Source organism: Passer montanus, unplaced genomic scaffold, assembly GCF_014805655.1.
Source record: "Passer montanus isolate IOZ18808 unplaced genomic scaffold, ASM1480565v1 scaffold3, whole genome shotgun sequence".
Taxonomy (NCBI): domain Eukaryota; kingdom Metazoa; phylum Chordata; class Aves; order Passeriformes; family Passeridae; genus Passer; species Passer montanus.
The window spans coordinates 20,441,358-20,462,611 of NW_024367707.1; the positions used below are offsets into that span (position 1 = coordinate 20,441,358).

Here is a 21,254-nt window from a genome sequence, read left to right on the forward strand (position 1 = left end):
GGGTGGGCAGCAAGGGCTGTCACCTTAGATGTAGCTGTAACACCACATGAAGCCCATCGTCCCCTGAAGGTAGAAGAGCAGGAGTCACTGGGCTGGGAGTTCAGAGCTACTTCTGGAGAGGCTGTCCTGGGTGCCTGGCAATATTTCAGGGGTGGGGAGAGAGAGATGGTGGCAAAGGGGTAAGGAAGGGCAGGAATGGGGTTGTGGGACTTGTGGGGTGCAGAGGGCAGAGCACACTTTAGGGTTTGCTTTATACTCCAGAGGGGTTGAATGTTAAGGTCATATTCTGGGGAGCTTCTCAGTGGTGGCTCAAGGAACATGATGAAAAAGAAATGCAAAGCCAATGCTACAGAAGGGGACATGAAAAGCAGTATAGTTTTCAGACAGCTTCTCCAACTACGTCTGACATCTACTAATGCTTTCCTAACATCTTTACTGTGATGTTTGAGGTTTTTTTTTAATGGAGAAATTGCTAAGATCATTTAAGAGACTAAACTTCCATAAGTTTCTCCCTATTCACTAATATGCTGGTCAGCAGCTAACATTTAAACAAAGAGATGAGGTCTCTTGTCATAGGTCTGGGAAGTAGCTTCTTCGGTTAGGGAATTCCAGCAAGTCAATACTCTAAAAATACATTTAAAACAGTCTTGGTGACATGCCTTTACTTCAATTGTCCTACCCTTCCTCACAAAAGCCCAGCTATTTACCAAATTCTTTCAAGCTTAAATTTGGAGTACCTGAGTTTGGAGACTACTGTCTTGCAAGGGATTCAGAACAGGTTAATGGATAAAGATAAGATAAAGTTAAAAAAAAATATGATCCTATTCTGATGAACAAAGTAAATAAGAACATTGTCTTCCTCCCTTCCCACTTCAAAAAAAAAAAAAAAAAAAAAGAAATTACAGTCTTCTTAGATAAGATGACAAAGCAAGAATCTGTTGGGGGGAGGGGTGGGGAGGGGTAGGGAAGAGAGAGGATAAAGGTTCCTGTTCTCCTGCAGGTTCTTACTGATTTTGGGCATAAGGCCAAATTTTTTAACATTGGACTTGGAATTAATGGGAGAGTCAGGAACTACCTACAGCATGAGCATCTTCCTGTCACAATCACAAAGTGTGTGGTGTGCACAAACGTGCCACCTGCAGTGCAGAGGTCGGGGTACTTGGCAGTATTTCAGGGGTGGGGAGATGGAGGTGTGACATCCTTGTGGCATCCTTGATTTCTCTGTCCCTGCATATCTCCAAAGACTGACTTTCTTAATTGATGCCCTGACAGAAGGTGTGAAGGTGCAGCGCTGTTAATACAAATGGCCCAGAACACATAGACATCCAAACAATTGATGAGCAACTTTGCCTTCAGCAACAGAAATAATTTTACATATTTAATATATAATTAAACCTTCTTTTCCTATCAGGTGATCCGTCCTCAGCATGTAACTTTACATGCCAGAAGAGAAGAACATGGTGAAGTGGGTCAAATAAAGTAATAAAGGGTAGAGTCTTTCTATTTGTAAATATACTGTCAGAAATAACCTGAGTCCCTTCTCCAAGAGGGAAGCCCTAGATTTCTTCAGGATCCTTGTTTCATGCTCTATGCATCCCATGCTTATGTCCATAAATGTTTCCCTGTGGTCAGCCACCATCTACAGATCTGTGTCCCTGAATGCCAGTTGTTGCTGCATTTCTTGCAGAGATCACACCAAGGACAGCCACATGCAGTCAGTGTAGCTGGAAAAGTGCACTCTCCCTCAGCCAGCTACTATTTCACATGTATTAGCTACCGGAGCCTGTGGTTTGGCATCAGCACAAACTTCATCCTAGCACAGCATTAGAAGTTGTCTAATCAACACAAAAATGGTTACCTAAGCCTGTCACAGCCACCTCTTGGTTAGCAGTGGGGACCTGTTCATGCACCAGGTCCTGTCTCTGGTTTTTTTCAGCAATTTTGGGTCAAAGCAAGGTCTTCAGAGGACTCCAAGGGGACAGAGTTCCCTATGCAATAACTCTGTAGCTGCTGCTTATCACCCCTACTCTAGATCTTGATGCAGTTTCACAACCCTGCAGCACAAGAAACCTCAACTGGCAAGGCCTGAGGTAAACAACAGCTGTCAACATTCAGCAACATAAGCAGCATCATTTCTTTGCCAGGACCTGTCAAGTAAGGGTTAAAAAAGACCACTGCTGAAATGCCCTTCATGGTCAGAGCCTTCTGTGTGCATCCTTCTGAAATAACATCACAGTCCAAAACAGGAACAGCTCTTTCAATGGTGCAGGATCCATGCCTGGGCAGCAGCTGGAGAGGACAGGAGAGAAAAAGCTGAATCAGAAGTACTTTATTTTTAGTAGTTTAATAATGGACTAGGAACGTCTGTGAGCTGGAGTTGAGGAAAAACAAACACGTATTTCCACAGCACATGGTAACACATTTCCTTAGGTACGTCATGCTGGTGATAATTTGAAGTCCTCGCCACCCTCCCAGAACTCCTCATGTGGACTTGCATCTAGAACTGTGAATTGAATGTGTGCCTTTGGGCATGTTTGGTTTGTCTGGATATCCACACTCACATATGTAAGCCATTTCTTACAGCAAGAAGTGAGCAAAAGTATAACTTGGCAAAACTTGTGTGGCAGAACTGAAAGCAAAGCATCAAGATTCCCAAGTCCCAGGGCTGCTTGGCAGTGAGAAAAGGGCAAAGCAGTAACACTACTACCTTGATTTCAGTTTCTCCATTAGCTCACTGTTTCACCTTGTAGGTATACAAAGTACCTGTATATGGATGTGCACATTCCTGTATTTTTGTAGGTATGGTTTTTGTCTTTAGAAGATGACATGCCCTAGAGCAGGCTTCTCAGTTTACTACATCCTTCATCTGTCCAGAAGCAGTTGCTACAGCTTCTGCAGGCCATGATGCCAGGTCAGAGTAAACTCTATGTCCCATTGGCACAAGGCAGATGGACTGAGAGCTACTTTAAGACAGTCTGGTAGCAGGGCAATACTTCAGAAAATGCTGTTTTGTTGAGGTCCTGAGTCTTGTTGCTGGACAACATAGACACTTCTGAGACAAGCCACTGTGTCCTTCAGAAGACTTAGTCTGTACCATGAATGCAGCAACTCTCATACACCTACCAAGGTGAGCATAACCTTGCAAAAACAAGCATGGAGAAATGTCAATAGTGTGCTTACATAAATAGTTTCAACTGGAAAAATTGAGTTTGCTCAGTGTGGTTTATTTATGATCTGAATATTGACAGCATTTCAAACATCTACTTGATCAACAAAAGAAAAAAAACTCTGTATTTACACAGTCTTCTACCAACCTCCCCTTTCCCAGTAAGTCTCAAACCTGTGGCTATTTTCAGCCAAGTGAGAAAGAGGGACAGAGGCCTGGAAGAGATGGAGCTGTAAAGTCTCCATCAGCTAGAGACCTGGTGGAGGGGAAGGGCTCTGCCATGGAGTCTGCCCTCATTTTTGCTGCCTGTTCCCTCAACTCTAACCAATTTTCCTGCTCTCACTTCTTGGCCCTTTTGCAGCTGTGTCAGACCAGCTGGCCCCAGCAGGGAGGCTTTGGGAGAGAGTCTGAACCACACTGGGAGGAGGGGAAACAGGAAGCATTGCAGGAAAAGGGGACTGAAGATGTAAAAGCAACCATGGGGACAGGGAGAGAGGGTACAGGGAGACTGTTTTAGTAAGGGAGGGGCAGGAGGGCGGAGGCTGTTACAGGTTTTGTTGGTTTTGCTGGCTGCTAAATCCTCTTCTTTGACATGTGAAAGGAATGTGAAAGTGCAAGACAACAGGAATTAATAAATAAACAGTAGTTATCAGTGCTTTTCAATTCCGAGGGGTTTATAAACATTAATGAACCTTCATGAGTTGTCGGACAGGTATTTAAGCCATATTCCATTTTCATGGATAAGGAGATGAAAGCTCTGGCTCAAGTCCAAAGTTTTCAAAAGCAGAAACTACTTTTAAGAGCCCTCCTTGATGCTCAGCACCAAGCCTCTGAAGGGATTGATTTCACAGTTGTCATCAATGTCAATTATGTGCTATTTACTTCTGCAAAGCTAGGTCTAAACATGCACACTCAAAAGCTGCAATATCTTTTGAAAATTCAGATTCTCTAGGCCTTTTGGGTTCTCCCAACGTATGTAAGGAGAAACTGATTTATGAGAGAAATACATATGCAAAAACATTTTTTTTCCTATTGCACCATGACAATAATGGAAACAAAGACTTTGCTGGCCTAAGACACTGCTACAGAAAGGGCAAAGCAAAACAAAGATTAAAAAAAAAAGAGTTCAAGAAGATCCATTCCTCTGTGCAAATGGGAAAGGAAGCAGAGCATGTTTTTAAATCTTTCTACTTGTCCTATAAAGACTAGGCAGATGGTTTGGGTGCATTTCTGTAAGTGTGTGATGAATATTTTATTCCTGAAAATAATGGAAAACATGAATGTGTATGTAGTCACCAGCTTCACTGAGTGAAGAAACAACAGGACTTTATTAGAAACCATATGATTTGGCAGTCTAGAAAATAAAAACAATAGTAGTATAATAAAAAAGGGGAAGAGAGTTGTAGTTACTTTCTTTGGAATCATGCATTCCCAATTTGAATTGTTCTGTGGCCACGCAAAGACTAACATCTTGTTAGCCTACCTGCAAAAACATAGGTGGTGAAAAAGCCTCCACATTCTGTTAGAATGGCAAGTGTCACATTTAAATTAGCCATCAGGCAAAACAAAAGCAGATCACGGAGCTTTCACACAGAATATAGCAGTCAGGTAGAAGCAGAAATGCAGTGCTGATCAAAGACAGCAAGTTCAAACCCAGTCCTAGGCATGTGCAGCACGATTCCTACCCGTCAGTATCAGCGATGTGCCAAGCTCAGCTCAGCATAGCTTTGAGTGTCATAGTGGGAAGATGTAAGAATCACAACAGAAATGCTCCTCTGGGGATCCCCAGTGCATAAAAAAGAGAAAAAGGTTGCCAGAAAAAATATGTTAAAGGGTGCCTCAAAGGCACTCACACATTTTAAAACTTGTCGCAGAGTTCTGACAATTCTGCGGCAGCCAGGCTTGTGCTGTGACACAGTTTTGCCACCCCTGCAGCTGAAACTCTTCACAGATATTTCGAAATGCTCAGAAGGTGAGCAGAAGTGGTGGTTCCTCCCTACACCTTCTGCTGTGCCACCATGCCCAGCACTGGCAGCACTGGCAGTCCCAGCACGCTCACCCTGATGCCACTTGGGTGATAATGTGATGCTTCCACCCTTGGTGGAAGGTGCCAGCTGTCTGCAGCTGCCAGACAGGCAGGCAGGATTCACAAAAAATGGAAAACAGTAGCACTTTATGTAGCTTCAAACTGGTTGTAGGGTCCCTGTGTGCACAGGGTTATGACAAATCCCATGGAGTATGGTGTCAGATCTTGTGGCAAACAGGAGGGATAGAGACCATAATGACTTCAAGGACATAATATGCTTTCATGTGTTTCTGTTATTCAGCTCTTGTGAGGCATCTCTGAGAAAAAGGCACAAGTAATTAATGATTTTAAAAGGCCTTACTGTCCACACAAGTTGATACTCCAGGGGATCAAAGGAAGAAGAGGGTAAGCACCTAAAGGAAATTGTTAAAACAAGAACCTCTGGTTCCAAGTGCAGCCAAGAAAAATGGAAATTCTTCCAGTTTCCTAGGCCATACTTTTAGCTAAGGCAAATTGTACTCAGATCCAGCAAAATACAGCTATGGTAGGAAAACCACTGCCCATCTCCATGCAGAAGCAAGATGGGGCACTATAAACAACGCTGGCATACTTTTGGAGGTGGTTTAGGTTTGGGATATTTTATTCCCCAAATCATTAAAGTATTGCTGAGCTCCTGAAGACTTTTGATCTTGGAAGATAAATTAGTATGGGAATTTTGGATCAGGAAACAGTGCTGGAGGAAGCTGCTGCTAACAGAAGCCATTCTACTTCAGGCTTCCTTTGAGACTGCCTGGCACAAGTGAATGCCAGCAGCTGCATTTTTGGTAGCATGTTAGGGCAGCAGTACCTTTTTCCTATCAAGGTAATTTGCTATTGCTGCTGAAACACCACTGCTCTACAGAAAACTGCAATTAGAAAAGGGGCAGGTTGCAACCTCTGCTCAGGAAGTTTTGTCCTCTCTGCTCTGGGCTTTTCACCTTGTCACAAGTTATGGAGCCTTTGCACCTTTGCTTTTGATTCTGCCTCCTTTGTTCCTGGCTCTGCTAATTTGCTCTATTGTTTAAGGTCTTGTGTCTACCAAAAGGTAGATACAAGCTGCTTGATTCACTTTCCCTGAAGAGCAGGAATGCATTTTAGGAGGCCAACTCTTCCATTCCCACTACACTGCAGCAATTTATGCCAAGCCATAAATAAATTGTATTCTTAGAATGCAGTTTCTTATATAGGGCTGGCCATTCCTCTTCTTTTGTACCAAAATTATTTTAGTGTCTTATCTCAATGTCAAACTGGGTAGTATATCAAAATCCTGAGAGGATGAGATCTACCCATAGCTGTGTCTTGAGAATGAAAATGAGGATGGGCAGGGAGGGTATCCTGGGCAGTAACTTGAGAAATACCTTCTTCTTTCCATCACAACTGAAGTAATCTACATCATCTCCTCCCAGCTTCCTGGGGTCACTGCCACTGGGCTGAAGAGAGGTCTTCTGCACCTGCCAAAGGTGGGGAGGAAAGCTGGTGTGACTGAGCTCTAGCAGAGTGCAGACACATTATTAAGCATTGGTGGAGAGGGTGTCAACTAGTGGGCAGGGCAAGACAATGCCTCACTCCCCTGGTGTCCTTTGGAGAAACAGTGGCCATTGAAGCTCCTGCCTTGGTTTCCTTCCTATCACCTGTGTGCTCTGCAGGGATCTGCTACCTATGAGTAAAAGGCTAAGGGATTGTTTTTCTCATCCAGTCTTTTGGAGAACTGGAAGTTTAGTGAGACAAGAAAAAGCTGGAGTTTACTGCCTTAAACCACATGTATGTATTATTTTAATCATGTGTCCTGAGAGAGGCTGTTTACATAGGAAATGTTTGTTAAACGCCTTGAAATGTGATGACCTTTCCAGTGTCACAGTAATTGTGTGGTTCCCAGAAGAGCTTTGACAGTGCTAAATTGCAGAAGTGGGTTTTACTACTGGAAGTGAGGAAGTGATGCTGGAAGTAAAATAAGAAGTAGAATCAGCCACATAATCATTTTGGATATTGCTGTTCTATTGCTGGTACTTGAAATATGAAAATGCACATTATAATGTTATTGACAGGGAAAAAGCCAGGAAATATTATTGCATAAAACTTCTATTGCTGGTACTTGAAATATGAAAATGCACATTCTAATGTTATTGACAGGGAATATTATTGCATAAAAGTGTGAGCCAGGACTTCTAATGTGTTTTTGCAGTGTTGTCTACAACTTAATTACACTTGCTCCTGAGAGTGTATTATATCTTCTTATATCTTCTTTATTGCACAGGCATTAATTTAATCAGAGATAATGAATGAAACCTCTGGAATTAATTACAGGTTGTAACAGTTTTGTTACTTTGCTAGAACAGGCAGGAAGACAAAAACATATGGACCCATAAACATTAACTGGCTTTTGCAATCCAGCCATTACAGGAGAAAGACAATGAAGATTAAATTACTTGGAGATGAAGCTGAGAATGCTCAGGCAGTTTCAGTGTTTCTGAAACTCAGCAGTTCTTGGTGTGGAAGACCTTGACTACTACATTTCTGTGACCCTTTCAAACCAAAACCCACCGTGTTTGAATCTATTCAAAAGATCTAAGCTTAAGAACTGCTTTTACAGATTCCCAGGATCTGATCTGTCTGGCAGGAGGGGTCTTTGCAGTCCTGTTTCAATGGAGGCATGCTGCCAGGATTTGGGATCTGCGTGTGAGCTACCGTGATTTCCCTTTGGGCCTTCTCATCTCTGCCAAACTTGAAGTGGACTTTCTGTGAGTGAGAAGCAAACATGGCTCCATTCCAACAGCACAATATCTGGGAGGGTGTCTGACAGGAAAAAACCTTGCAGAAGAGCCTTTCAAAGCATCTTTAAAAAAATCCCCTCTTGTAGGGGATTTCTGGTGGAGAAAAAAGTCATTACCTGTGCTTAAAAGGCAGAGGGTATTTTGCTTGGTTGGCTAATCTTTCTGATCACAAAGTTAACATCACAGAGTAACACCATCATATATGAAATTATTTATCTTATGCTATTTCTAAAATGTCTCTGGTCCTTGGTGTGCTATTCACAGTAAAAAAAAACTTTCAGATAAATCTGATTTGCTTAGCAAGCTTAGTCTTAATCTAATCTTCTCTTTTTTAAAAAAGCAAAAAAACCCAAATCTCTCATGCTGCATTTAGTGAACTGTAGTGAACCACCTTTTTAATGCAATAAATATATCATCTTCTTTGTATTTAACACACAGGTTCTTGTAGGCAGCTATTTTGTGCTTCACTTCAGTTGTCACTTTCAGCCAAGCTACACATATATCACACCACTGCAAGGTGAGCTCACAAGTCAGCTTTAAACCCTTAATAATTCCCGTTGTTCTTGTCTTTTCTCTGCTACATCTACATTTTTCAAATATTGAAGTAGTCTGAAATTAATATGATATATCAAGAATGGTCCCATCAGACTTTTGTAGAGGAGGGCTGTTATCTGCCTGGTCTGTGATGGGGATTTGTCTACCCCATGCAGGAAACATAATCCTACATTGTATGGAAAGCCTGGCAGTCTGAGCAGTGGGGTATTTTGGATCTTGAGAGTGCTTTCAAGAGTGAGCCAGTGCCTGCAGCAGCATGCTGAGGGCTCAAGGCTGTCACTGGGCACTGACCCAATGTGTCACTACATCTCTCCTTTGTTCGGTGTAGGTGGGAGATAAAGTCTTTTCAATATGGTGACTCTGGAGACCTGTGTCTTCATTTCCTCACAAAAAAAATCCCTTCCCTGCTCTCAGAGTGCTCAGTGGTTCTTAGCCCAGGGGCTGTGGATCTCTGCATTGGCAGATGGCTTCAAGGGGACTTGGCACAAAGAAAAGTAAAGGTACTGATGCCTGCTGTCAACTGGTCTACAGGAGGCTGAAGCTACAGTGGAATACTTTTGGGGCTGCAGAACATAAAGGGCTGAAAACAGCAGCTGTTTAATCTCTGTGAGGTGTGGGGTTTGGGGTTTTTTTGCCCCCTGAAAGAAGTATGTTTTAGTTATTTTTAGTTATTTTCTCCTAGCAACAGTTTGAATTTCTAGTGTTATATTCACTAATGTGTATTATTTCCCTAGCACCCTAAACAGGCAGGAAGCCCAGAGCACCATGTCTGTCTCTTTCCTGCCATCATTCATTTTATGTACAGGAGGAATTTGCCTTCCTTGAGCGCCTCAGTGACATCCAGAATAAAAATTTTGATGTTTGATGGATGAAAAAGATGAAGTCGTGTGAAGTTAAAGGGCATGACGAGTGCAGGGAAGGCAGTCAGTGACAAAGGCAAGAAGGAAAAGCAAAGTTTTCCCTATGACTGTTCCCTATGCTGTCTAGGCTCTATTTCATGGATGCTCAGAATCTCTGCAGTTTATTCTGGGTATGACTGATGCTCTAACATAATCTGAATGGCAGGCTGCCTTGTACTACTAGTACTGAAATTTAAGAAAGATACATAGCATCATAAATAAACACAGTCATTTCAGAGTGTGTGCTAAGGGTGGTATAAGGCCAGAAACCTCATTTTCTTTCCGTTCTTTCCTTTCAAATACATCTTTATTTCTTAAAGCTATTTTTCTTCAGTCTAGTAACCTTAAGTACCTTCAAGAAATTGAGTAAGATAGTCCTATATTTTCTAGACTTTATCAGAGAATAAATAAAAAGGTATATAACTTCTCACAGCACTCTGATTTTTGTCTCATAACCTACTAGATCCCCATCCTTCCTGGTTTTATGTACCTCTCTAGACACCAGCATTTTAAAATTATTGCTTCACAGGAGACTTCAGAAGATCCTCAGATCATCCAAATCCTGTTCAAATACTGGTTGTGAAAATAGTCAGTACATTACTGTAGGACTTTCTTCATGAAATAAACTTACTCTTAGCTTTTGCCAAAGACTGTCTAGTTTTCAGGTAGAAGCTGTGCCTCAGGATGTCAGGGACTGCCATGTCCAATGCCATATTGAGAAAGAAGGATGCTCCTGCTTTCTGTAGATGCATTTATTACAATATATATTACAAAGTGCTTGTTTTACTGTCATCCTGAAAAAGTTTTTTCTCATCTCATCCATCCCCCTTTTGCTTCTCTGAAGCTGTTCTCAGAGATTCTTTGTTAACTACCTGCCACCAGTTCTATGTGTTGGAAAAGCTGCTTAAAGAAGCATGAGTGATCCCATTTTGATTGAACAGGTGTTGGGCCAACTTGGACGTGGTTCCAAAGCCCATGGCTCTGAAGGAGTACTGCTGGTGGGGTCCAAGAGAAGCTTGTCTCAGGATGTAATTAACAGAGGCAGGTATGCATGAGAGTGGATCCTCAACTGCTTTATTCTTTTGCTAACTCTTAAGCTCAAAAGGACCTCAAAGGTCAGCAACTTGCTTGGTTCTCTTCTAAATTATGTCTCAAATCAGCCTGCCCAAAACCCAAGCCTGAATGTAAAAAAAGCCTCAAAACCAATAACTGAAATTAATATTCAAGTGTCTGCAAAGGGAAGAAATATTCACCATCCCACTTCCCTCACTCACTTCCAAGCATTTAAACTTTCAATACTGATATGTCTTCAGGATAGTTTTGGGGGCAGAGGAAATCTCTGAGCTATTCTTATCCTGCAAGAGCATTTAAAGTAATTTCTCCTTAAGTTCTCATTAATTTTTAATACATTATTATGTGGATGTCCATCTTCTCCTTTTGACAGTTTTATTTTTATATCAGACAAGTAATACGCTCAAAGTGCTTGCTTGCTGTTCTATGTATGGAAATGAAATCGTTGCTTCACACAGAAATTGCAAAGAACACAGATCACACAGTGTTTACCAGACTGCAGCTGAATACAGAATTTTGACTATTAAATGATCCCACTGGCAACTCAAAAGCAGTCCACATGGCCACCTTCCAATTCCCAGCCAATAATTACTGCTGGCTGTGCTGAGTAGCGCACTGCAGCACTGGTACCTTTCAAAGAGTTGGTACACAACTTGTGTAACAATAGGCAGAGGTTGGGAAAGTGAAGATCTTTATCCCTAATGGAAATTCTCTACTTAGAGGAATCTTGGCTGAAATTTAGGTGTGATTTAACTCACAGTGACTGAGGTCTTCAATCTTGAAGAGTGAGGTTTAGCAGCCTGCTAATTCAGTTGTTGTAAAGTAATTATTTAATATTTGCAGTTAACTGGGAAAGGAATGTGACAGAAAGAAAGTACAGTGGTCATGTTTTAATTATAGAATAATAGAAAGGGCTGTGTTGTGAGGGACCTTAAAGATCTAGGTCCAACCCCCCCTCACACGGGCAGGGACACCTATTGGATCATGCTCAAAGTCCCATCCAGCCTGTCCTTGGACACTTGCAGGGGTGAGGCATCCGCAGCTTCTCAGGGCAAACTGTACTAGTGTCTCACCACCCTCATTAATGACAATCTGTGTTAATAAAAATGTAAAATACAGTGTCAGAGGTTTACCAACACAACGTGTGCTGCAGCAGTAACCATTTGTGCAGGTTCACAAACGATCCTGCCAACAACTCAACCGCAAGCAGTAACCAGATTATTTCTTAAAATGAGAAAAAAACCCCAAACTGTAAAATTAAGATTCTGACTTTTCCCTTGCGATACGAGGTTTCAAGCATCGGCCTTTAAATACCAAAGCAGCTGCGGGTTCACGCTTTAGGCTCAGGTCTAGAAGGAAACAGGAAGGCAGAGACACCCCCATCCCCCCAGCCTGTCTCCAAGGCCAGGCCACCCTTTCCTTCCCGCACTGCTGTCGGCTCCGCGGCGGGGCACATGCCGGGGTGCGGGACTGGCCCAGCCGCTGCAGAACACAGCGGGAGCCGCCCGGCTGCGGTCCCGGCGGCACGGCATCCTCCGGGACCCGGGGCTACCGCGGGAGCCCCAGCGGGCTCTGTGCGGGGCTCGGGGCGCCACGGGACCCCCGAAAGGGAGACCCTGGCCCTTCCCCCTGCTCCCCCTCCCTCCGGCCGGAGCGCCCCCGTCCCCTCCGAGGGTGCGGAGCAGCACACCCCGCCGCACAAAGCCCCCGGCTCCACGGGAAGGGCGGCCCGTGCCCGGGCTCCTCCCTCGGCCCCTCCCCGGCGGCCGGGCCGGGCCGCGCCGAGGGAGCCGGAGCCGCGCAGCCCGCGAGGGGCGATGTGACCCGGGCGGCCGGGTGCGGTGCCGTGCGGGGCAGGCGGGCTCGCAGCGGGGAGAGAGCGGGACTTCGAGCCGGGGCAAGATGTGGCTGAAGCCCGAGGAGGTGCTGCTGAAGAACGCCCTCAAGCTGTGGGTCACGCAGAAGAGCAGCGGCTACTTCATCCTGCAGCGGCGTCGGGGCCACGGAGACGGCGGCGGCCGCTTCACGGGTACCTGCTGGCGCGGAAAGATTCGGGGCGCCGGGCCGGGCCGGGCCGGGCCGGGTGGCGGATCCCCCCTGCCTCTGCCCCACGGGAACTTGGCCGTGTCGGGGCAGCCGGCGGCGGGTCGGCTGCGGGAAGCGGGAGCGGCCTCTTTGTTCGGGCCGTGCACGGGTGGCCCGGCTGGGCGATAGCGCGGTGCCCCGCCGCGGGCAGTGTGGAGGCAGCGCCGGCCGGGAGGTGGGGGCCGCCCCGGCTCCCCGCGGGCTGCCTGGGGAGCAGCTTCGCCCTTCTGTAGCCTTGAGCACCGCTGAAGCCGCTTTTATCGTAACTTCCCCGCTGTCCCCTCCCGATGGGTTTCTCGGCGTGACTGAGGGCGGGCGCGGAGCCCGTGAGGAGGCGCGGAGCCCGTGAGGAGGCGCGGAGCCCCTGAGGAGGCGCGGAGCCCCTGAGGAGGCGCGGAGCCCCTGAGGAGGTGCGGAGCCCGTGAGGAGGTGCGGAGCCGCTGCCCGCGGCCGGAGGATGCAGCTGGGGAGAGCCGCCCGGGGCTGCAGCCCGCGGGGCTCGGCCGAGATCCCTGAGGTGGAGGGATGCCGGGGGCACACAGTGGGATGTGGTACCCGTGTCCCTCCGGACCGTCCGCGACCTGCGGCTCGCCTCCCCTTTCTATAACGAGAGCCGTATAAGTACATGTAGGACTCCTGGCTTTTGAACCGTACATAACGTTACGGCCCGGGGGTTGTGAATTCACTGTTGTGGCAAAGTGCATTCTGTTTTATGTTTTGCATTAATTCTGCTACGGGTTATGGTGGCTGTAGATCGGGCTCGTTGTATCCGTGTGGCACTCCAGATCCGTGTAGTGAAGGATATGCAGGAGAAGGATCCTTATGGTGGCTGTAGATCGGGCTCGTTGTATCCGTGTGGCACTCCAGATCCGTGTAGTGAAGGATATGCAGGATCACGCTCTGCCCTCGCAACAGTGTGGATCCGTGAATAACTCCAGCCAGAAGGATGTGTTAGGCTGCGCTGACGTTGTAGCCTAGGGAATTTGGGCCAAACTTTTGGTTCGAAGACAGCAGCAACTGAATTCAAATAAACAATGCTTTGGAGAATTAATGCCGTTTAACAGTGTAGTTCTTACTGAAAAGCAAACGAGGCTGTTTTGAATGTTATAAAGTGAGAAGTTTTAATGGTAGCTTATATATTTGAAAGAATTGTCAGGTATTTTCAAAATCAGTATTTTCTATGGAGTTGAAGAAGCTGCATTGCCACATTCAGTATTTATTTTATGAAAACCTTTTTTTCTTCCTGACCTATTGACCCTTGCCATTTGCTTTCTGCATTTTTGCCTTTTTTAATTGGAGCTTATCCTACCTGTCCGTAAAGTGCACAGAACTTGAATTGTGGCTTGGTAGATTGCATGCTATCAATGTATCACTAAAGAAATGGAAGTTTTGCCAGCGAGTTAAAACACTTAATCTCCTATTTTCTTGTGCCCGCCTGTTTGGAAGTCAGGCCTCTCTTTGGTGACAGTAAAAACGATGTGGATTAATTTTCAGAGTTAAAAATAGCCGTTTACAGCTGCTTGATTTAGGTCCAGGACAATCATGAGGTTCAGTTTCACAAATGTTAATGCCTTGCGCCTGAGCTTTTCACTACAGAAATTTGCAAGCTTAAACCAAACAAACTGCTTTTCTCTCTGGTTAAGTTTCAGGTGAATCATTTTGCTGAATCTACAGCGCACAGGCTTGCTCAAATCTCTTTTGGCTGGCAAAGGAAAGCCGCTCCTGTCTTGCACATTTTCCAAGGGGACTGTAGATTCTGACAGTCTCTTAAACCATTTGGAAATGTTTGTATTTAAAAGAGCTTAGGAATTTGAGTCCTAAAACCAAATGCAGGAGTTACAGAGCATTAGATATGGCTGGGGTTAGATAGTGTAATTTTTTTTCAGTTTTTACTTGCCGTGAAGGAAATGGAGATGGGTAGAGAGAAACAGCAAGGCTTTGCTGGTGTGTGTTTGCTTTCAATGCAAAACTTATCTCGTGATTCTTGCTATACATTACTATAGAGACACTTAATTAGTACCTGTCTTTTCCATACTGGCAGGAGGGCAGTAAAGCTCTGCCACATTTCAGAGTATGATTTACCAAGTGGTAAAGCCAAAAGCTGGAAGTTTTTGTTTGTTTTACTGGGGAAGCAGAGCTTAAGTGAGAACAATATCCTGATCTGTTTTCCCTTTAATACCGTGATCCCTGGCCGATTGCAGTTACATTTTATGCAAAGGAAGGCGTTTCAGAGATGTGACGATTCAGTACATGAGAGCAGACGCCACAGCAGAAGAGAATCTCATGGCTCCTGCAGGGAGGAGGAAGCTGCATATCCTGAGGCTGTGTTAGACCTATGCAGGATCAGCAGAACAAAACGCTCAGAATATTACATTTCCTACGAGTGTAGATGGAGCAGCTGACCACCTGTGACATAATTTGCTTTCAGCAGGGTGGAAGGGTGCAATGCCTGAGTTGCCCTTGCCCATGTTGCCGCAACATGGTATTTGTACTGAACCTGTGTGAGGACATCTGTTTTATGGCCCAATTCTCATATTTGCCTGTCTTTCTTCTAGGGCACTTCTTTGTTCTTACCAGGGCATTTTAACTATTAGGTAAGAGTAAGTTAGCACAGCTGAAGGGTGTATTTTATGTGGAATTAATTCCTGAAGAATGCACTAAAGATGGTCTCTTGCACAAAAGTGCTTTTTCCCCATATCTCTGTTTCTTTGTGTACTGTGGTTTTGTCGGACGCTGAGCAGATGTTTCTAAGTGAGAGACTATTTCCTACTGTTATTTAATTTGTGTCCTAGGGCAGTTCCCAAATGCACACTGGGCTTACAAGCAGAGGGTACAAACAATGATGGGGGTTGTATTTAACTCTTCATTACCAGACCAGTCTCATTCTGGTTTCTGTCTTCCTTAGGAATATGCTTTTTCAAGTAAATGTTTAACTTGCTCCTTTACCTGGATCTCTTCTTGACAGTTCTGCTGGTCAGAGACTTAATAAGAAAATTGAAAATGTTTAGAAATACTTGAAAAATTGGAATTGTATTTTTTTAACTAACAACTAATTTTAAGTTATAGATTAAAAAAAAATATTTAGCTCATCAATATCTGTTGATTTTGGGATTTTCTTTGCCCAATTGGAGAGCACTGTAGTGATCCCTACAGAAAAAGATTTGTGATGTAGCCATGATTAACAGATCCAAGTTAGTTGGATTTAATACTTAATGATGTCTTTGGTTCTGAGGTTACATATTAATGATAAGCTTGATACAGCAGTAGTACAAACTACTGTCAAGTGCCTTCTGGTAAACACTGCAAGATGGTTTAGCCTTTAAATGAATCACTACTTTAATTTTTAGGAAGGGATATTGAAACCTTCATGTGCCTTCCTCTTTGATTAATTTTTTGCATTTTGACAGAAAAACTGCTTGTTCTGGGATATGTTGGGAAGGTTTTTGATCATGAGTGCTGGACTGAGAGTAGTCTTTCACTCTTCCCAAGTAGCTAGTGTTGCAGTTTTTGTTTATACAGTACTTCACATTGCACACTCTTAGCATATAAAAACCCACTTAGCAACACTTGTGAATCTTTCCTTTTATAAATAAGGTTAAATAAGACCTTAAAATGAACTCTTGTTTCAAGCAGCTTTTTGTCTGGTTGAGATATAGTGCTTCTTTAACTTCTTGCTTGAAGTAGATTGATAAAAGATTATGTTTGGTTCCTGTTTTTAATTTAACTATGATATTTTTCCCTACTCTTCTTCTAGCCTCCATTTTCAGCTCAGGGCACTTTCCAAGCTGGATGTAGTTTTGTGTTATTTGCAACTTGCAGAGGATGAACATTTGTAAAAGGAAACTAATTTATTCTTCAGCTCTTACAAAGCTTTTTGGTTCAAAACTTTAAATATAATAGACTGGCAGAAAAAAAGCATCTTCTGTATATGAATGTAAACCTTATTATTGCTTTAAGTGTAAATGTGGTAGGCATGGTAACTACCTTTCCAAATTCCATCTTAGGATTTAATTTTTTCTTTTAATAAAGTTCTTGCAGGGCAATAGCTTTTGAACTCATCTACCAAGTACCTCTTGGTTGTGAGTGGAGAACTGACTAGTTTGTGTGATAAGACCTTTCTTCCTTATTTTCCCTTTGCTGGGGTGCTAGTTTTTGTAAGGCATACAGGGAAATGGTTACTGATAAACTCTGGAAATTATTCCTGGAAATTAAAAGTTAAAAGATCATTTGCTGCTCTTTCATACTCTACTGTCCAAGAGTCCTGTAATCCTTGTCAATAGCTCAGCTTTTAGTGGCCCTGCGCATCTCCCGAGGTCTGAAGTAAATAATTTTATAATGGAGTCTATTTCTGGGAAAGGCAGTAAGAGGACCACAGTGGATGAAGATTCCTCTGACTCAGATGGGGAATTCATCTAGATTGCCCCTGTTCATTACATTGTAGCAGAAGAGGGTCCAAAATACACTTGATTTTTACTAGGGAATGCAAATGAGAATCCCTCTAGTATTTTTTTACTTTCTGGAGGGACAAAAGGCAAAATAAGTAGCATATTCATAGAATCATATTAAAAGGTCTATCCCAATATAGTTTTCAAAAAAGCATTTCTTTTTGTCTTAATATATGTTCAGGATACCAAAATAGGTTAGGCTCAGTCTGAGCGCGAATGAAAAAAAATCCAAACCCAACAGAACACTTTCATTTTAAATTAAGCAGTTTGAGGAGAGGAAGATGCCACAATACTGATGTTAATAAAGGATATTGGTAATGGTTACTGTCAGTATTCATGCTTTTGTTTCCTTAAGGAACAGCTCTCTGAAGCCTTGCACAGGAGAAGGAGAAATATGCATACTTTATTGAAAGCTTGGACTCTTGTCAAAACATTATCTAGCCTTGCCCACAACTGGAATTCAGATCAGGTTTTTTTTCCTTTTTTCCTCTCTTTATTTTACTGTAGCATTTTTTAAGGAGAATGCATACTTACAAGAGTTTCCCAAGAGGATGGCTTCTCTGTTACACTATGTGGCCAAGAGGCATGAGCTGGAAGGAAGCATAGGAGCAGGGTGCCAAGCTGCTGCCTGCAAAGCTGGGCACCCCAGTTCCTGACCTCTGAGCCCCCTGAGCTGTGTGTGCCACTCTGGCCCCCTCTGCTTGCCTTTCCAGGGTGAGTTACCTGCTCCTGAGCACTACTGTGGTGCTGGGATGGCTAAGGTGAAATGCAGGTGCTTGTGTTGAAATGTTAGCAGTGTGTTAAGCGCCAGTATTAAAGGTGAGGAAGTACCTGTGCTTGGAAAGGAGGGGCTGTGTTGTGTCTGCACAGGGACTGACCACCACCTTTTGCAAGACTGATCCAGTAAACGCCTACATTGGCTTTTTATTTTCATGATGTGGAGGCCAAATGGCACAGAAAAAGGCAGAAAAATCCTAGAATGATTTGGGCTGGAAGGACCTTAATGGCCATCTAGTTCCAACCCCCCTGCTAAGGGCAGGGACTGCTCCCACTAGAGCAGATTGCTCAGAGCCCCATCCAGCCTGGCCTTCAACACTTCCAGCACAGAGCATCCACAGGTTCTCTGGGCAACCTGATTCAGTGTCTCACCAGCCTCATAGGAAAAAATGTCTTCCTTATAAAATAAATGAGCATGTCAGTGGTGGCAGAGTTAATGTAGCACTACTTTGGTCTGTTCAGCATTATTTACAGCACCAACCAAAAAGAATACTTTTTTATATTCCCCTGAGTACTGGTGCATGTCTGAATAATTTACAGGGCTGCAGCAGCAACTGGTATATCCCATCTTCTTGTCCATTTTCAGGTGGAAAACAGTTTCAGGTATTTTTACTTGTAACATGAGAACCAAAGCATTTGGCTCAGCGGCCTTCAGGGCTATAAAAATAGGCTTGGCTTGAACTGGACTGATGGCAGAGGACTGAGATAAGCAGCTGTGTGTGCCTTGCCATGGCAGCGTGCCCACCTGGGGAAGCAGCCTGTGGGGAAGCTGTGCTGGGGAGAAATAATCAGTGCTCCAGGGTGAGCTTCCACCATGGCAGGAGAGACAGTTCATAATTCATCTCACTTCTTCCTCCTGTGTGGTCTCTCCCTCTGCATTTGTTGGTCTGACACAAGCACTTAGCATCACATGCAGAGATGTGGGAGTCATGGGACCATGGGACACCAACCCTCACAGTGAAATGTGTGAACTCCCCACATTTCTCATGTCCACCTTCCCCCCAGAGCACTGGGACATAGGCACAATGATTAAGTATTTTGTTAGAATTTATTTCTACGTACCAGATTGAAAAAAGTCCCAATTCAACAGAAACCAATTTACCCAGTGGCAGTGTTTGATCTGGCACAGTCTGTGTAGAAGTAATGTAAGGGCTTGGATGTTGGGTATTTTCCTGGGTGAATAAATACTTTGAGCATTAGGTCTTTATGCTGAAATCTAATGTTGTCTGTGCTTATCTTTCAGTGTGGTGAGCCCTTATCATTTCAAAGGAAACAGAGCCTTCCTTCAACCGTTGGAGAAGTCCTTCATCCTTTTTCTTATGTACTTACCCAAATAAGTTCTGCAACTCTTTTTTTCTGGTGGTGGAAGTGTAATAAATACTTCTGAATAGGTACTGGGGGGCCACCACTGGCCAACAGTAGCCTCATACTGCCCTGGGCTGTATCCTACCATGGTGCAGCTCAAAAGCTTCCACCTTAGCCTGTAATGCCCAGGGCCTGGCACTCTCTGGGTGGGCTGTAAGAGATGAGGATAGAGGCTGCAGTGGTTCTCATTGCATCTCAGCCCTGGGTCTTGCCTTGGGCCACCCATGGGGTCATGGTCACAGGTTAGGGCTCCTGCATGGTGGGGTCGTTGAGGCCTGATGAGAATCAGCTTCATGGTCCTCCCATCCCTTTCTCAGCAAGGACATTGGTCCTAGGGAGAGCTTCTGAGATGCCTTGCAGAGCCAGGCAAGCAATCTGTGCTATTTGGTGCTGTCCCAGCAGTGCCCTTTGGCCAGGCTGAGCTTGTCCTGGTTGGTGTGAAAAGCTGCTTTCTGTTCCAGCTGGAGCCCCGGGATGGCAGGGGTTAGGGAATGGGTGCATCCATGTGTCCCTCCTTGTCCTCTGCCTGGTGGTGGGCTGTTCCTTCAGGCAGTTTGCTTGCCTCCCTTAGCATGGCTAATTGCTGCCCACCATGGCTCTTCTGAGACACTAATTGTTTGCAAATCATTGTGGGATGGAGGAAGCTATGTGGAGAAGTGTAATTAGGATTCAGGGTATGAAGTGCTTCTCTGCCTCAAAAAGCCAAGATTATTTCTGCTTTATTGAAGCTGTTCAATTTCACTGTCCTTAAAAAAAACCCTCCACCTTTATGATCATATGACGTGTTTGATTTGTTCTTTTCTCCCAATTCACATGCCTGAACAGCTTAGAGCGATTCTTGCAGCTATTAATTCTCCTTGTAAAACTACAGCCACTGGGAAGCAGCCTGTACTGTTACCTCCTTCCACTTCTGGAAGAGCTTTCTCCTTTCCAGTAGGAGTACAGCTTTTTTCAGACAGCTGGCCTTATTTTTCTTTCTTCCCCCTGTTTTCTCTGGTGGAGCAGATGTAGCAAGCAGCAGTGGGTTCCTAAGGATGAATTCGAAGGCATGCTTTTTCCTTCATGGTTTTGCACTGGAGCAGTGCTGTGCTGTGACTGTAATTGTAAATACCCCAATTTGCTGCTTTTGTCTTACAAAAATAACCTAGTCTGACTGAAAAAAACCCAAGATATGAGTACTTAAAACATGGCTTTGACATGATATGAGTGTGAGTGTAGCCACCAAGTGCTCTTTTTCATGTTGCTGCAGATCAGCCACTGCAGTCCCTAGAGACCATGTGGTGCCATAATTTTCTTGACTTTGGAAGTGCCTTGCAGGAACTTTGGAAGGTTCTTGCAGCCGAGAGAAACCTCAGCTTTGGAGTCACTGAGCATCTTGGCAGTCTGGTTTGGGTCCTTGTATGGTGCTGGTCCTGTGCCCATATTCTTGGAAGGGCTGGATTTGGCAGATACTCTTCAGTCAGGCATTGTTGCACATCTGTCCAGCTGAGCTGGTCTCAAGTGCAGTGGAAATCTCAAGTATTTTTTTATTTCAGAGTAGACTTAGGAGAAGTGGAAGGACAGTTTTCTCTCTGCTTCCAACTTCAGCAGTCATTTTGTTTGTACAGTGACTAAAGGTGTTCTCCAGGATGCTGGAGATGCAGGCTGGATTTTGTCTTCTCTGTCACCCCTTTCATTTTGGTAGACAGGGTGTAAGTGCTTGATTTGGGAAGTTCAGGGCTGTGTGGGAGGAGGTGCCTCTGTGCCTCTGACCCGTTGTTCCCCAGATTTTGAAAGTGCCATCAGAATTTCTTAGTGACCAATTGCAGGTACCACATGTAATTGCTTCTTGGAACTACATTGGGTTTCATTCCCCACTTTGTAATGGATGGATAAGTTCATGTTAATCAAAAGATGCTGGCTGTGGTGACTAAATGTCTTACTTAAAAGCCAAGTAGAACTGAAAGGGTAACAATGCTGAGTGTTGTGACACTGCAGGCTTCCTTGCCACTTAGATTTAAATCTCCTACTTTTCTTCTCCCCGCCCTTCTTCCCCCAGTGCCCCCCTTCCCCCCC

The 21,254-nt window shown here is 44.3% G+C and overlaps 1 protein-coding gene across 3 annotated transcripts in view; it reads left to right on the forward strand.

The window, feature by feature from the left end:
- The first annotated feature begins 12,022 nt into the window (after nucleotides 1-12,022).
- The window catches only part of TBC1D8 (TBC1 domain family member 8), a 49,349-nt gene continuing 40,117 nt past the window's right edge, over nucleotides 12,023-21,254 (forward strand). For 2 of the 3 annotated variants that reach the window (XM_039714222.1, XM_039714224.1), the window contains exon 1: nucleotides 12,023-12,556. In XM_039714222.1, coding sequence (XP_039570156.1) covers nucleotides 12,430-12,556 — 127 coding nt within the window. In that variant the 5' untranslated portion in view covers nucleotides 12,023-12,429. The remainder of the gene's footprint in view (nucleotides 12,557-21,254) is intronic. The other variant, XM_039714223.1, reaches the window with a different exon arrangement.